The sequence below is a fragment of the Ovis canadensis genome, chromosome 15 (genome assembly GCF_042477335.2).
Source record: "Ovis canadensis isolate MfBH-ARS-UI-01 breed Bighorn chromosome 15, ARS-UI_OviCan_v2, whole genome shotgun sequence".
Taxonomy (NCBI): domain Eukaryota; kingdom Metazoa; phylum Chordata; class Mammalia; order Artiodactyla; family Bovidae; genus Ovis; species Ovis canadensis.
In genome coordinates, this window is record NC_091259.1 from 49,751,467 (window position 1) to 49,766,970 (window position 15,504).

General features: G+C 40.8%; 1 protein-coding gene and 1 non-coding gene across 3 annotated transcripts; both read left to right on the plus strand.

Annotated features, from left to right (window-relative positions):
• Positions 1 to 2,411: 2,411 nt before the first annotated feature.
• On the plus strand, positions 2,412 to 14,006 carry EIF4G2 (eukaryotic translation initiation factor 4 gamma 2). 2 transcript variants are annotated; one of them, XM_069554382.1, is made up of 22 exons: positions 2,421 to 2,835; positions 4,159 to 4,285; positions 4,602 to 4,667; positions 5,294 to 5,434; positions 5,974 to 6,076; positions 6,746 to 6,877; positions 6,965 to 7,031; positions 7,302 to 7,453; positions 7,819 to 7,929; positions 8,086 to 8,169; positions 8,256 to 8,354; positions 8,629 to 8,770; positions 8,860 to 9,020; positions 9,381 to 9,494; positions 10,083 to 10,208; positions 10,367 to 10,471; positions 10,559 to 10,774; positions 10,854 to 11,112; positions 11,431 to 11,635; positions 11,795 to 12,006; positions 12,095 to 12,216; positions 13,177 to 14,006. In XM_069554382.1, exons 8-22 carry the CDS (start codon positions 7,370 to 7,372, stop codon positions 13,240 to 13,242), a joined length of 2,106 nt encoding a protein of 701 aa, XP_069410483.1. In that variant the 5' UTR covers positions 2,421 to 2,835; positions 4,159 to 4,285; positions 4,602 to 4,667; positions 5,294 to 5,434; positions 5,974 to 6,076; positions 6,746 to 6,877; positions 6,965 to 7,031; positions 7,302 to 7,369; the 3' UTR covers positions 13,243 to 14,006. The 2 variants fall into 2 exon arrangements, with proteins under 2 accessions (XP_069410485.1, XP_069410483.1); XM_069554384.1 differs by lacking the exon at positions 9,381 to 9,494 and having other exon boundaries at positions 2,412 to 2,835.
• On the plus strand, positions 9,547 to 9,696 carry LOC138421400 (small nucleolar RNA SNORD97). The gene has a single exon (XR_011249483.1). It is a non-coding gene; the product is annotated as a small nucleolar RNA SNORD97 (small nucleolar RNA).
• Positions 14,007 to 15,504: the final 1,498 nt, after the last annotated feature.

The window sequence follows — 15,504 nt, forward strand, 5'->3', positions numbered from 1 at the left end:
ACTAATGCAAATGTTTAAAATTACTGTGTGGCCTAAACCAAATATGGCTACAAGTTTGTGTCTCTGATAAACAGGCATTAGAAACAGAATTCTAGTAAAAGATCTGAGCTAGAGATATATGACTAGGGAATCCTTAAGCACAGAGAGGATAGCAGACACTTTAGAAGTTAAAATGTTATAATAATAAACAACATTTGATATTATTAAAATAATGCAACTATCTGTAAGTTATCAACTCAGGACTCTTAAGATCTTCTCAATCTTTAGAAAACTGACATAAAATATAAGTGTTAAAACTAGCAAAAAAAAAAAAAACTAGCAGATTGAAGTGGGTGTATTTAAAATTCAACTTCCTATAAACTGAAAGCTAAATTCCAGATGACTTGAATTTTCATACATCCAGGATGTGATGGAAACATTTCAAAATATGAATATATCTCCCACCTATTGAAAGGTAATTGAAAGATTATATTTTATCCATATTTCTACTTTACTCCTCTTAGCCCAGTTTCTACATACACTCATCCTTCAAAGCCCATAGCAAAGGGGTTCACAATTAGCAAAGATTAAATACAAGATTAAGTAAAACCTCTTTTATGTTTAATTATTGAGTTTCAAGTTCCTCAATTAAAAGACTATCCAGTGGCTTCCCTGGTGGTCCAGTGGCTAAGACTCTGCACTCCCATGGCAGGGGGCCTGGGTTCCATCCCTGGTCAGGGAACTGGATTCCATATGCTGCAATTAAAAGATTGCATATGCTGTAACCAAGACCAAATGCAGACAAGTGAATAAATAAATATATGTATTTTAAAAGACCATCTATAGGCATTAGGGTTCAGTATATTATTCTCTTTGAAGTCTAACCTAGTATAGTGTTTTTAAACACTCTTCTTTCAGATTAATATCATGAAGAATGTAACCCAGTTATGTAAAAAAAAATCAAATATATGAAAACATTTTTGCAAACTGTAAAGCCCTATAGAAGTTATTTTGAAATATTATTTCTGTCATTTTGAAGCTAAAGGGTCCTGAAATTACAAAGTGGAAGCTCTATTTGAAATACAATTTTTGTCTTTCCTGAAAATATAGTTTACTTTTTTCTTTTAACATGTAACTAACTCCAAGGGTGGGAATATCCAGTTGTCAAAGTTCAAGTGAAATTGGCTTAATAGCAAAATAACTTTAGAAAAATATGAAGGGGAATGATCAGCCTAATAATATATGGCAAAGATCTAAAGCTGTTACAAACGTTCAGGGCCCCATCAAACCCTTCCATATTGGTCCTACGAAAAACAAGCACCTCTCTTGAAAATCCTATGAAGGACTAGGTACTTTCAACCCCAAAAGCTGTTTTCACACGTCAAATATGTTGGAAACCTTGAAAATCCTGGACTTTATTGGACTTTCTTGAAAGGTTATCCATGTTAAAAAAAAACAAAAACATATATATATGGTTTCTCTCTTTAAATTACACATTGTATCAAGAACAAAATTCAAAATGAAAATGGGGGCATTTCTGTTGTTAAGTTTATGGAAACATGACTCCATTTTTGTATAGCTAAAATGTCGCATACGATGGAACACTTCATTTTACTCTTCCTCTCCCTTAAAACATTAGCTGAGAAGTATAAATAGTTCAGCCTGACGCCTTTGAAAAGCCTAATCCTATTTGTTAGAGTCGACCTTATATAAAATGGAAAATACAGTCTTCAACGTGCTTTAAAAAACAAATCAGGAGCTGGCAATTAAAATCCTCCAGACGCCTGCGCTCCGCAAACACTACTTCTAAAGAATTCTGGTATATTCTGGGTCTTCTTCCGTGACTGTTGGACGGACATTCCTTTGGGAAAAGCTTTCTCCACAGTGAGGTACGAAGACGGTAAACCCCTTCCTTTCATCCTTTTCTCATTCACTCAGTAGGGGATGGAATAAATAGCGAGCTGAATAAAGCTTTCTTAGCGCACTGAGGTGCACCGTCCAGTCTCCTGAACCATGCACTCAGGGCTTCCCGATCCAAAGGCGAAGCCGAGCACCTGAAGACCAAAGATTCCCGGCGCTGCGCCCCAGGGGCGCCAGGCCTTAGCACTGCAGGCCAGTCCCAGGGAGGCTCAGCCTGCGAGGGGCAATCTCGGCTTCCCCGGGGCGCCAGGAAAATCAGTGCTCGCACACGCCAAGGACGGCAATCGGGCCGGGTGGAAGAGCGAGTTTCCTTCCCACATTCCCGGTGAGAAAACGAGGTGGAGGAGCTGAGGGCTGCATATCTCGAACACGGGATACGGACCCCGGGAACAAAGAGACAGGAGGAAGACGAGGCAGCCACACCAACGCAGACTCAGAGGATTCTACGAGTTTACGCAAGCGAGCCGCATCTCGACTGTCCCCAGTTCCCCTTACGCCACTGGCTTGGTCTCAGAGCCTTCGCGAATATGGCTTTGCGCACTGCGGCGGGGCTGCACCGCAACCGAGCTTGGCCCTGTGGCTCCTCCCCGTCGCCCTGCGCCGATTGGCGGTAGACAGAAGCCAAGCCGCTGATTGGGTGGCGAAGGAGCCATTCGGGGCGGCTCTGGTGGGTTCGGCTGCCCTAGAGTGATAAGTTCGGCTTCAGACACGCCTCAGCGCCAGCAGCGAGTCGGAGCTCTATGGAGGTGGCGGCGAGTATCGGGTTGTGGCTGCAGCAGCGACTCTTCTGAGCTGTTTCAAGCCGGTTCCGACTCCTTCCTCCCCCTTCCCTCCCCCTTTTTTGTTTTCCGTTCCCCTTCCCCCTCCCTTCCCCGTCCCCGACGACCGGATCCTGAGGAGGCAGCTGCGGCAGCAGCTGCTGAGTTCTCGGTGAAGGTGAGTGGAGCTACCGCCGGCGCTGCCGCCGAGTGGAGCGCTCTAAAATGGCCGCCGTCCCTGGCCAGTTCTTCCTGAGCAGCACAAAATGGCGGCCACAGGCGGAGCCGGGCGGGGCGACTCTTTTTTAGCGTTTCCTCCGGGCTTCTGGCACCTGAAAATTCCTCGTCTTTGTTCTCCCTTCCCGTCGCTGACGGAGTAGGAGGAAGTCGGCAGCCCTGGTGGTCTACGGCCGTCTTCGTGGCTGTCGGTGGCCGTCCTCCGCGGGGCCCGGGCCGGGCCAAGGCGCGGGTGTGCTCGGACGTGGAGAGAGCGTGGCCGGGCTTCGCGCGCGGCGGGGACGGACGCGGGCCGGCGGGGGCGGGGGGCCCGGCCGTTGGCGCGGGACCAGCCGAGCCGGAGGAGTCCCGGAGCCCGGCCTCCCGGCGGGGAGGAAGTGTGTGAAGCCGGGGCCGGCGGGGAGCGGTGGGGCTGCCCTTGGTGGGAGAGCGGAGGGCCTGCCCGGCGAGCCCCGCCTGCGACGGGAGAAGGGGGGGAAATGAGGGTTTCTGAGCTTTTGTCGATTGGGCAAGGAGCGGCGAGGCGGCTGTCAGTCCCTGGGGAATTTATGGGTGGGAGGGGGCCGCTGGAGGCGGCGGCGGGTGGGAAGGAGGCCGCCTTTCTGCCCGAGAACAAAGAGCCGGGCGCCTAGCCGCGGGGGCGGCCTCCGCTCCTCCCCGAGGTTTGCCGCCGGCGGCTTCGGTAGGAGGCTGTCGGAAGCACTTCCCTAACTCGGGCCTGGGTGGGAGGAATCCACTGCTCTTTTGTTCCCAGGAAGGGGGAAATGGGGCGGAGGTTCCTGCTGCCATGTTGTGGCCCTGTTCTTCCGCCTGCCTGATGTCAGCCGCTGTGCAACTCAGGTCTCCCCCTCAGGCCCTCTGCGCCCAGTTAAGGGGTGGACAGTGGGAACAGCCGTCTTACTCAGTGTTGCTCGTCGTTGAGGCAGTAAAGTCTACTACAATGTTTTCACATGGTGTGCCCGTTTGTTAACAGATTTTTCCACAATTGATCTCCGTACTCAGCTGTAAAGGAGGGAAAGTGGCTTTTTCAGAAATTGATTCTGTCTCTATGTAGGCACTTCCTGCGTCCTTGAACACAAGTGAATTTCCAAGTGGCCAACAAAATTTTACTGTTAATTTGTGTTTTGAGTACGTTCTATTTTAGTCTTACGAGACCTTACGTTCAATCAACTGCAGTGTCGGACTGAAGTACATTGTAACTGAAGGAGGGTTTATGGATTTGTATGTTAGCGGTGACTAATTTTGGTACTCTTTCTCATTCTAGGTTTTTCATTTCTCCCATCCTCTTCCCTCCCCACCCCATCCATTAATATTATTCTTTTGAAGATTCTTCGTTGTCAAGCCGCCAAAGTGGAGAGTGCGATCGCAGAAGGGGGTGCTTCTCGTTTCAGGTATGTGTAGATTTTGTTTTGGCAATTATTAGGACCAAAAGAATAACCACACCAAATAGTTCTGACTTGATTGTGCTGCAGGATTAATTTATAATATGCATGTACATTTCTTTAAAGCCTTTCAATTTCCACTGTTTTCTGTGTGCTCTCTGAAGAATAAATGTAATTACTTGGCTTTCCATTGGGCCTAAGTTCAGTCTTCATCTGTGATGTACTTACTGTAATGCAGAATAATTAAAGAGATCCTATATCTGTTTTGAGTGAAACATACTTGGGGTGTACTTTTTTATTTAAAAAAAGGTTTTGTTTTAAATAGTGCTTCTTCGGGCGGAGGAGGAAGTAGGGGTGCACCTCAGCACTATCCCAAGACTGCTGGCAACAGGTATAGTAAACAGTGAAAAGAGTGACTTATATAACAGACTGAGGTTAATGGTCTTTCTAACATTACAACATATAGTTATAGGACATCAGCAATCCTAATCTTAATGGGCTTGATTTCTGCTACATATTCTAAATATAGAATATCAGTTATTGATTATTCTTTAGTCAAATTCTCTAATAAGAGTTGAGGGTCTCAAACTGCTCTTTTATTCTCTTACTCTGGATTATTTTCACTGATGTTATTTCTTCAAACGTTCATATGAAATTATAGTAATAAATCTGGAAGTCTCATAACATGGTCATGAGACATTAGAAAATGTTGATTTTCACTATGTGGATCCTGGACCAGCATCACTGGCATCACCTGTGAGCTTACTAGAGATGCAAATTAATCAGGCCTTACCCCTGAGCCACTACAGCAGAGAGTGGGCTGGGCCTGGGACTTCCTTTAACAAATTTTTCAGGTTATTCTGATGCACTAAATAGGAGTTGCTTAGTTGTAAGGGAGTTGAGAAAACCTAAACTGTTTTTTCTATTTAGAAGGATTTTTGATCTGTATGATACTTGATGTGTGACTGGATGCTGTGCTTAAGTTGTCTTATTTTAATTCTCTTAATTTTTTACTAGCGAGTTCCTGGGGAAAACCCCAGGGCAAAACGCTCAGAAATGGATTCCTGCACGAAGCACTAGACGAGATGACAACTCCGCAGCAAACAACTCCGCAAATGAAAAAGAACGACATGATGCAATCTTCAGGAAAGTAAGAGGGTAAGTTTATTAGGTCTGTTTTGTCTTTTAAAAGGAGGGGAGACTGGGTTAACTGCTTCTCTTGTGTGTATGCTATATTACTTGAAGGCAGTGTTCATAACTCTTAAGTGAAATGCCAGTGTTGACAGTTTTAGGCTGAAAATCAGCACATCACTGTTTGGGGCTCAGTTAGTTGCTTTTGGTCATTAGATTAAAATTCAGAAGCCTATTGTGCTGACATATTCTGTACCTGGTATGTGAGCCAGTGATGGCAAAATACAACAGTTTAGCTCATGTATCTAGCCTTGATATTAAGGAGGGAGGCTCTTGATCTGGGTTTTGAGAATGAGATTTTCTTGTCCAGTAGCTGGGAACCCCCACCAGTTAGGTAGATGTTCTTAAATAGGTTTATTTCCACATCGCTTTGGTTAGATGGGTAAGAAAAATGTCTTGATGTTAAAGGGGAAAGTGATGAAAGGGAAAAAGCATAATTTAAAGGCTATTTTTTAACTGAGTAATTTTGTATGTTGCTGATACCTAGTCTGATTCCTTTTTCATAGCATATTAAACAAGCTTACTCCTGAGAAGTTTGACAAGCTATGCCTTGAGCTCCTCAATGTGGGTGTAGAGTCTAAACTCATCCTTAAAGGGGTCATACTGCTGGTAAGTTAAATGTTGGCTTAACTGAAAGGAGGAGGAAAATACTTTGAACCCATGTTGGGTTTTGAGTGGTTTTTTGTTCTTTGCTTTTGTTTTTATACACTTCATTGTTGCTTCTAAAACTGAGGTGTGAGTTAAGTGTATGTATATTTGAACACTTTTTTTAAAAATTACTTTTGATGGTATCAGACTTAAGTCAATTTGAAATGGTATATACTGTGCTTGGGTTAATTGGATTATCAGGCTCTGGGGGACTGGGGTTGCTTTGTTTTTCCTTTTGTGAAAAATACCACATTTTGGAAATGTTAGTTTTATGGTGATTCCATTTTTCCAAGGTAATTTCAACTCCTCAAAGGGGAGAGGGTTTTACTACTATGAGATATATGTAATTAGACTTTTTTGGTACTCTGCAATAGCTAACATTTAAGTGCTAACATTTTTCCAGCCTATCTGCTGGGCACTTTACATACCTCATCTTAAGTTCACGTAAGAAGCCTTACAAAAGAGATGTGCTTATTTCCAGGTTACCAGTGAAGCATTTGTATAGGGAATTTGTCAGAATTTTGTTATGCGATTCAAGATCCTTAAGACTGCAAGGCAGTATTAAGTTATAAAGGAAGGTTTTTCAAAAGTTGTCATATTTAATTTTTTTTAATGGCATATTTTCTGTAGATTGTGGACAAAGCCCTAGAAGAGCCAAAGTATAGCTCACTGTATGCTCAGCTATGTCTGCGATTGGCAGAAGATGCACCAAACTTTGATGGCCCAGCAGCAGAGGGTCAACCAGGACAGAAGCAAAGCACAGTAAGTGGGCGTGTGTGCTTGCTTATTTTAAGTTGATTTGGAAGGTTTTATTATCAAACCCTGACAAATGTCTTTTGTTTCTTACAGACATTCAGACGCCTCCTAATTTCCAAATTACAAGATGAATTTGAAAACCGAACCAGAAATGTTGATGGTGAGAATTTAATATTTAGTTGTACTGTGTACCTCAGATGGTAAAGAATCTGTCTGCAATGCAGAAGACCTGGGTTTGATTCCTGGGTTGGGAAGATCCCCTGGAGAAAGGAATGGCAACCCACTCTAGTAGTCTTGGCCTAGAGAATCCCATGGACAGAGGAGCCTGGTGGCTACAGTCTGCAATCGCAAAGAGAGGACATGACAGAGCAACTAATACACAGTACTGCATATGTTCAACTTAATTCAGTGTTACTTTTATTCTTTTTAGTCTATGATAAGCGTGAAAATCCCCTCCTCCCTGAGGAGGAGGAACAGAGAGCTATTGCCAAGATCAAGATGTTGGGGAACATCAAATTCATTGGAGAACTTGGAAAGCTTGATCTTATTCATGAATCTATCCTTCATAAGTGCATCAAAACAGTAAGTAATGATTGTGAATTTAAGCTTTCATTAATCATCATGTACATCATTTTGGGGAGATAGGAGTCAATTATAATTTCGCCATCTGAGACTTGGTGTGCTAGTTAAATATTTTAGATTGCTGGCAAAACTGCTATTTAAATATTGTAAATATGGAAGTATGCAGTGTATTTTGCAAGATAGGGATAGAACTGATTCCCTACTTAGGTTTAAATTGCTCAATTTGGAGAAATTTCTTGAACAGAAACCAAATAAGAATAGTATGCTAGACACTAGGAACTGTATGCGTTAGTAGAAACTTATGGAAAAGTGCTACATCTAAACCAAGAAAAATTTGTAAACATGGCATTTATTTCTTTTGGTAGCTTTTGGAAAAAAAGAAGAGAGTCCAACTCAAAGATATGGGAGAGGATTTGGAGTGCCTCTGTCAGATAATGAGGACAGTGGGGCCTAGATTAGACCATGAACGAGCTAAGGTATGTGTGTTGCTGACAGAAATAGTGTAAATAGCCTGTCATAATTGTATTAAAATCAAACAGCTTATTTGGTGATACAGAGGATTGCCTTTAGTCATTAACTTTGATGATATCTAGAAGTCTTAAGCAGTACACGTTTTTATTTTTCTCTTTTAGTCCTTAATGGATCAGTACTTTGCCCGAATGTGCTCCTTGATGTTAAGTAAGGAATTGCCGGCGAGGATTCGTTTCCTGCTGCAGGTAAAACTGTTTTCTTTAGGTGTGTTGGTAAGCTGACTTTTGTTTAGGAGTATTGAAATGTTTATTAAAAACTTTTTATATTAAAGGATACCGTAGAGTTGCGAGAACACCATTGGGTTCCTCGCAAAGCTTTTCTTGACAATGGACCAAAGACGATCAATCAAATCCGTCAAGATGCAGTAAAAGTAAGTTTTGCTTTGCTTTATAATCATTAAGTGGGGGTTGTGTTTATAATGGCACAAAAACCCTATTAAAACATCTTTATTTGAGACTGTCTTGTCTTACCAATACAGCATAATGTTTTTGCTGTCTGTATTCTCTTGAGAACAAGTTGTTTATAGAGAATACATCAGTGGCATTCTTATCCAGAGAAGTATTTCTGATTTTCCTGCTGTAAGAATTTTCACTTTATATAAAATAGTGTCTAGAAGTAAGTGTTTATTCACTTTATTTCTGAAGGATCTAGGAGTGTTTATTCCTGCTCCTATGGCTCAAGGGATGAGAAGTGACTTCTTTCTGGAGGGACCGTTTATGCCACCCAGGATGAAAATGGATAGGGACCCACTTGGAGGACTTGCTGATATGTTTGGACAAATGCCAGGTGATTTTGAACAACAGATGGTTTGGTTGCATTAAATAATGAGTTTAACAGTTTCAACATTAAAGAGTTCTCCGTGTCTGTATTTTAAGGAAGCGGAATTGGTACTGGTCCAGGAGTTATCCAGGATAGATTTTCACCCACCATGGGGCGCCATCGTTCAAATCAGCTCTTCAATGGCCATGGGGGACACATCATGCCTCCCACACAGTCGCAGTTTGGGGAGATGGGAGGCAAGTTTATGAAAAGCCAGGTAAGAATACATTTAAGAATATTTAGGCAACAAGTAATTACGTTTTGGAATACATATTAATTTTTTTTAAGTGCAAATGTTTTAGGTTTAGAAAACCTAAAAACGTTTTTCTAAACTAGATTTATATCTGTGACAGTTATTTCAAATTGGGTGAAATGATTATTATTAAGATTAGTAAAGTATTAGTAAAATCACATCACTTTATTTGACAGGTTAGAATTTTATTCTTCTGTTTCATCTTTTACTTTCTCTGGGCAAATGCAGCTTTCTTGTGGCTTGGCCTCATCACTTTGGTACTTGATTACCATAATGTGTGGACCCCTTTTTATCTAGACTTTTATTTCTCTCTTTCTGAAATAGGGGCTAAGCCAGCTCTACCATAACCAGAGTCAGGGACTCTTATCCCAGCTGCAAGGACAGTCGAAGGATATGCCACCTCGGTTTTCTAAGAAAGGACAGCTTAATGCAGATGAGGTACATTTGCCTATGTTATTTATATACCATAGTATGTCAATTCAGAAATCTCTTGCCCGATGATTATAAAAAAAAGACGCGTTAAGAGGACTTAATGCTGGAATTCTTTTGTCTTTACTTTCTTTCTCTCTTTTCTGTACTACTTTTTCTTTCTTTGAATGTCCAGCGTCCTATGAGCGAAGATTATGAGATATGAGGGCAAGTCTTCAGTTAGAGTAAGGAAAACGGTTGTCAAGATTTTGATTGTGACTTCCCTGCAAATAGAATGACTCGGGATAAAGTAAAACGTTTTTTAAGCTCTAATTAAATTTTCTGGTTTTTATTTTCATGTTTTAGTGATGCTAATCCTTGGAGAGTTGTGGTATAAATAAAAGATTTATAGCCATGTTGTATTTTTGTCTGGATCAGATCTTTAGTTCTCTTGCTATAAATGAAATATCATAACAGTAACATTTTTAGTTATTTGACTTAGATTTCTGCCATAGGTTCCATCATGTTTGTATATGCTGAGTTAACTTTAGAGGGTTGCAATTGTTAGTTCACTGTTTATTAACTTGGATATCTGTTTTGCTTTGTTTTCAATTCTAGATTAGCTTGAGGCCTGCTCAGTCTTTCCTAATGAATAAAAATCAAGTGCCAAAGCTTCAGCCCCAAATAACTATGATTCCTCCTAGTGCACAGCCACCACGCACTCAAACGCCACCTCTGGGACAGGTATGGGATGTATGTAGTATGACATTTTCAATCGTTCAGTACCTTTTGAAGATGTCTGAAGAATGCTTTTTAATGTTTGCTCTCAACTTCATAAGCACTTTTTCTTTTAATAATTAAAAAGTTATTAAACATTTATACTTAATTTGCTGTTCTTGTAGACACCTCAGCTTGGTCTCAAAACTAATCCACCACTTATCCAGGAAAAGCCTGCCAAGACCAGTAAAAAGCCACCACCGTCAAAGGAAGAACTGCTTAAACTAACCGTGAGTTTCAGACAATCTCATCATTTAGCTCATGGGGGTGTATTTGAGGCAGGAAAACTAAAGATACTGGGATTTCATTCTTTTCAGGAAACTGTTGTAACTGAATACCTGAATAGTGGGAATGCAAATGAAGCTGTCAATGGTGTAAGAGAGATGAGAGCTCCTAAACACTTCCTTCCTGAGATGTTAAGCAAAGTCATCATCCTGTCACTGGATAGAAGTGATGAAGATAAAGAAAAAGCAAGTTCTTTGATCAGTTTACTCAAACAGGAAGGGATAGCCACAAGTGACAACTTCATGCAGGTAGAACACTTTCTGATTCTGTAAGAACTCTTCAAATTTGAATTGACTATGAACTGACTGTGTACTATATTCCTTTCAGGCTTTCCTGAATGTATTGGACCAGTGCCCCAAACTGGAGGTTGACATCCCCTTGGTGAAATCGTATTTAGCACAGTTTGCAGCTCGTGCTGTCATTTCAGAGCTGGTGAGCATTTCGGAACTAGCTCAGCCACTGGAAAGTGGCACCCATTTTCCTCTCTTCTTACTTTGTCTTCAGCAATTAGCTAAATTACAAGATCGAGAATGGTTAACAGAGCTTTTCCAACAGAGCAAGGTCAATATGCAGAAAATGCTCCCAGGTAAGAGAATGCTGGGGATTTTTGTTTTTAATACTAGATCTAAAAGTCCTTAGTACTTTGAGTGAATTTATTATATAGGTCAGTGTGATTATCCTGTCCAGATAATAATAAGCATTACCACAGATAGACTTCACCTTTATAAAAGTCTATTATGATATAACTATTTTCATTTGGTCCAAATACAAAGTTTCCTTTGCTCAGTTGTTTCATTATTTTACATAAATCTTGTGTGTTTGGGAAATTTTTTGCAAAGCAGTTTTAAGAAACCAACTGAGTAAAATGAACTACCTAATGATGGGAATGGCTTTGTCTCTTCAGAAATTGATCAAAATAAGGACCGCATGCTGGAGATCTTGGAAGGAAAGGGACTGAGTTTCTTATTCCCACTTCTCAAACTGGAGAAGGAACTGTTAAAGCAAATAAAGTTGGATCCATCCCCTCAGACCATATATAAGTGGATTAAAGATAACATCTCTCCCAAACTTCATGTAGATAAAGGATTTGTGAACATCTTAATGACTAGGTAAGATAACAGAGTTGTGCTTCTCTACATCGAAAACAGAATTAGCCTGTGTTTAGTTTACTAGAAAGAAAGTCTACAAGGCAAGGGATTGAGAATTATTTGTTTCTTGAATTGGAAATTTTTCATTTGGAGGTTGTAACAAGATCTTTTTCTGTGCAGCTTCTTACAGTACATTTCTAGTGAAGTAAACCCACCCAGTGATGAAACAGATTCTTCCTCTGCTCCTTCCAAAGAACAGTTAGAGCAGGAAAAACAACTGCTTCTTTCCTTCAAGCCAGTAATGCAGAAATTCCTTCATGATCATGTTGATCTACAAGTTAGTGCCCTCTATGCTCTTCAGGTGCACTGCTACAACAGCAACTTCCCAAAAGGTGAGAGAGGACTAGCATCATAATTAACAACAAATGGACGGGCAGTAGTTAAACACACTAAATAATGGTGTTACATTTTGTCTTCTAGGCATGTTACTCCGCTTTTTTGTTCACTTCTATGACATGGAAATTATTGAAGAAGAAGCTTTCTTGGCTTGGAAAGAAGATATAACCCAAGAGTTTCCAGGGAAAGGCAAGGCTTTGTTCCAGGTAAATTTTAGAGAAATTTGTTGTGGTTTTTCCATCTTAATTGATATTACTTAAATGAAGCTTTTAAAGTTAAATATAAGCAAAATAGCCCTGGTAATATTACATACCATGATTTTCTAACTTACAAAGTGAATTCTAGCCTGAGGAAAATTTTTATAATGTCAGGGGATTCCACCGCATACATCAATCACCTGGAAAGTAATTTTCAAAGGAAGTTTCAGATCTGATTATAGACATTCTGACTTACGTCTGCGTGTGGTATACAACTCAGGAGATTCTCGTACTACTTTTCCTAGGGGCCAGGCTTTGAGAAATGCTAGTCTGTAGTAGTCTTTACTCGTGAGGTTCTTAAGCTAGTTTCAGGAGGATCACCATCACAATGTTTGTCCTTAGTCTCGTCCTTGGGGAATCTGGTCCTAAAGTTCTGGATGGGACTAGAAATTACTCTCTTGGGATCTTCTTTGTCCCTCTCCTCCCTCCCCAGCATTGCTAACATTTAAGTTTGGGATGAGCCACTGTCCCATATTGAAACAGTTTTGAAGTGTGATGGGAGTGGTGTCAAAGAATTGACACCCGTGTTAACCGGCCATAAACAGCTTGTGTTAGTTGTTTATCGCTCAGTTGTGTCTCTTTGTGACCCCATGAACTATAGCCCACCAGACTCCTCTGGCCATGGAATTCTCCAGGCAGGATTATTGAAGCAGGTTGCCATTTTCTCCCCAAGGAGATCTTCTCTACCCAGGGATCAAATCTGCTTCTACATTGATAGGCAATTCTTACCCTGAGCCATCAGGGAAGCCCCAAACAGCTTGTATGTTAGGTTCTGAACACTGCTTGCAGTTATAAGATGTGTGGTACTGTCTAAAACTTTGGTTCTTGGGGCAGTTGGTTGGTTGATTGGGAATACTGCTATTCTGTATTTTCTAAGTACTGCTTATTTTGTTAAATTACAAATTACAGGTGAATCAGTGGCTAACCTGGCTAGAAACTGCTGAAGAAGAAGAATCAGAGGAAGAAGCCGACTAAAAGAACCAGCCAAAGCCTTAAATTGTGCAAAACATACTGTTGCTATGGTGTAACTGCATTTGACCTAACCACTGCGAAAATTCATTCCGCTGTAATGTTTTCACAATATTTAAAAGCAGAAGCACGTCAGTTAGGATTTCCTTCTGCATAAGGTTTTTTTGTAGTGTAATGTCTTAATCATAGTCTACCATCAAATATTTTAGGAGTATCTTTAATGTTTAGATAGTATATTAGCAGCATGCAATAATTACATCATAAGTTCTCAAGCAGAGGCAGTCTATTGCAAGGACCTTCTTTGCTGCCAGTTATCATAGGCTGTTTTAAGTTAGAAAACTGAATAGCAACACTGAATACTGTAGAAATGCACTTTGCTCAGTAATACTTGAGTTGTTGCAATATTTGATTATCCATTTGGTTGTTACAGAAAAATTCTTAACTGTAATTGATGGTTGTTGCCGTAATAGTATATTGCCTGTATTTCTACCTCTAGTAATGGGCTTTATGTGCTAGATTTTAATATCCTTGAGCCTGGGCAAGTGCACAAGTCTTTTTAAAAGAAACATGGTTTACTTGCACAAAACTGATCAGTTTTGAGAGATCGTAAATGCCCTTGAAGTGGTCTTTGTGGGTGTGAAACAAATGGTGAGAATTTGAATTGGTCCCTCTTATTATAGTATTGAAATTAAGTCTACTTAATTTATCACGTCATGTTCATGCCCTGATTTTATATACTTGTATCTATCAATAAACATTGTGATACTTGATATAGTTGTGTGACTTAAGTCAGTTCAGTTGCTCAGTCATGTCCAATTCTGCGACCTTGTGAACTGCAGCACACCAGGATTCCCTGTCCATTACCAACTCCCAGAGCTTGCTCAAACTCATGTCCATCAAGTGGGTAATGCCATCCAGACATCTCATCCTCTGTCGTCCCCTCTGTCTTCAGTCTTTCCTAGCATCATGGTCTTTTCCAAGGAGTCACTTCTCTGCATCAGGTGGCCAAAGTATTGGGAGTTTCAGCATCAATCTTTCCAATGAATATTCAGGACTGATTTCCTTTTTCTCCAACACCACAGTTTAAAAGCATCAATGCTTCAGCACTCGGCTTTTTTTATAGTCCAACTCTCATCCATACGTGACTACTGGAAAAACCATAGCTTTGACTAGACTTTGAAGTAGTACATACAGATATATGAAGAACTGACAGCTTTTGTTTTGAGCTAGGACTGGACTTAGGAACATTAAATACATAGACAAATAATTTTGATTAGGAAATTCAAGGTGGTGGTTCCTCTCTATTTCAGGTTACTGTAAGTAACCAATATGTAGTTCCTGTAATCAAGGACAGTGCCGAGAAGTTTCCTGAATTGGGAGGGACATTACTAATGCATAGCAACAAAACTTGAACTTGGCTGACATCTTTTCATCGTCATACTGGAATGCATGGTGAATGCATTCTCACTGTCCCTCCCAGGGAGTTCTTGAAACCCCACAGTTATCGTTAAAACTGTCTCCTTACTCTAACTGAAGCTAGCTTTTCCCTGTATTCTAGCAGACTTCTTTGAAGTTAGAACATTTATAGTTTCTGGTAGATAATTTTTAAATATGAAATTAAAACTAAGTGGAGTATCAAGAAGCTGACTTTACTAGGCTATAGATAAAAATGGCATTCCTGGCACCTCTATTCAACCCTCCCCAAGGGAGAAACTTGGCAAAGTATTCAGTTGGCTTCATTTACAACCAGAATTCTCCCAATTCAGCTGGAGAATTGGGCCAAAAGAAGTTCCAGAGTTAAACCTGGTGTGCATTAGTTTGTCAGAGGGTACTTTCATACCTGCCCACCCTGATGCTTCAAGAACAAATACCTCGAGTAATATTCCCATCTTGTGCGGGGGGTCGGGGCGGGGGGGGGGGGGGGAAGCATTTTACAAGCTGCCACACTACAGAATGACAGTATTTACATGTTTCTTGTATCAAGGACAATGCTCTGGTATCAGTGTACAAATAGTTACATGTAACTGTTACATGTCTAAGACTCCACATCATACCCAACTTCGGTGTTCTTTATACGGCAAGACAGGTGGTCTTCATCTTGTTGACTCCTTTTCTTCACGTTCTCTAACAGGCTGCACTTCATTCCTACACCAGAACTTTGTTAAGATCACCAGTAACTCCAGAGCTATTAACTAGTCGGTATTCATTATCCCATAAGCAGCATTTAACAATTTCTTGAGACTCTTGAGAACATCTCTTTTCCTTCTT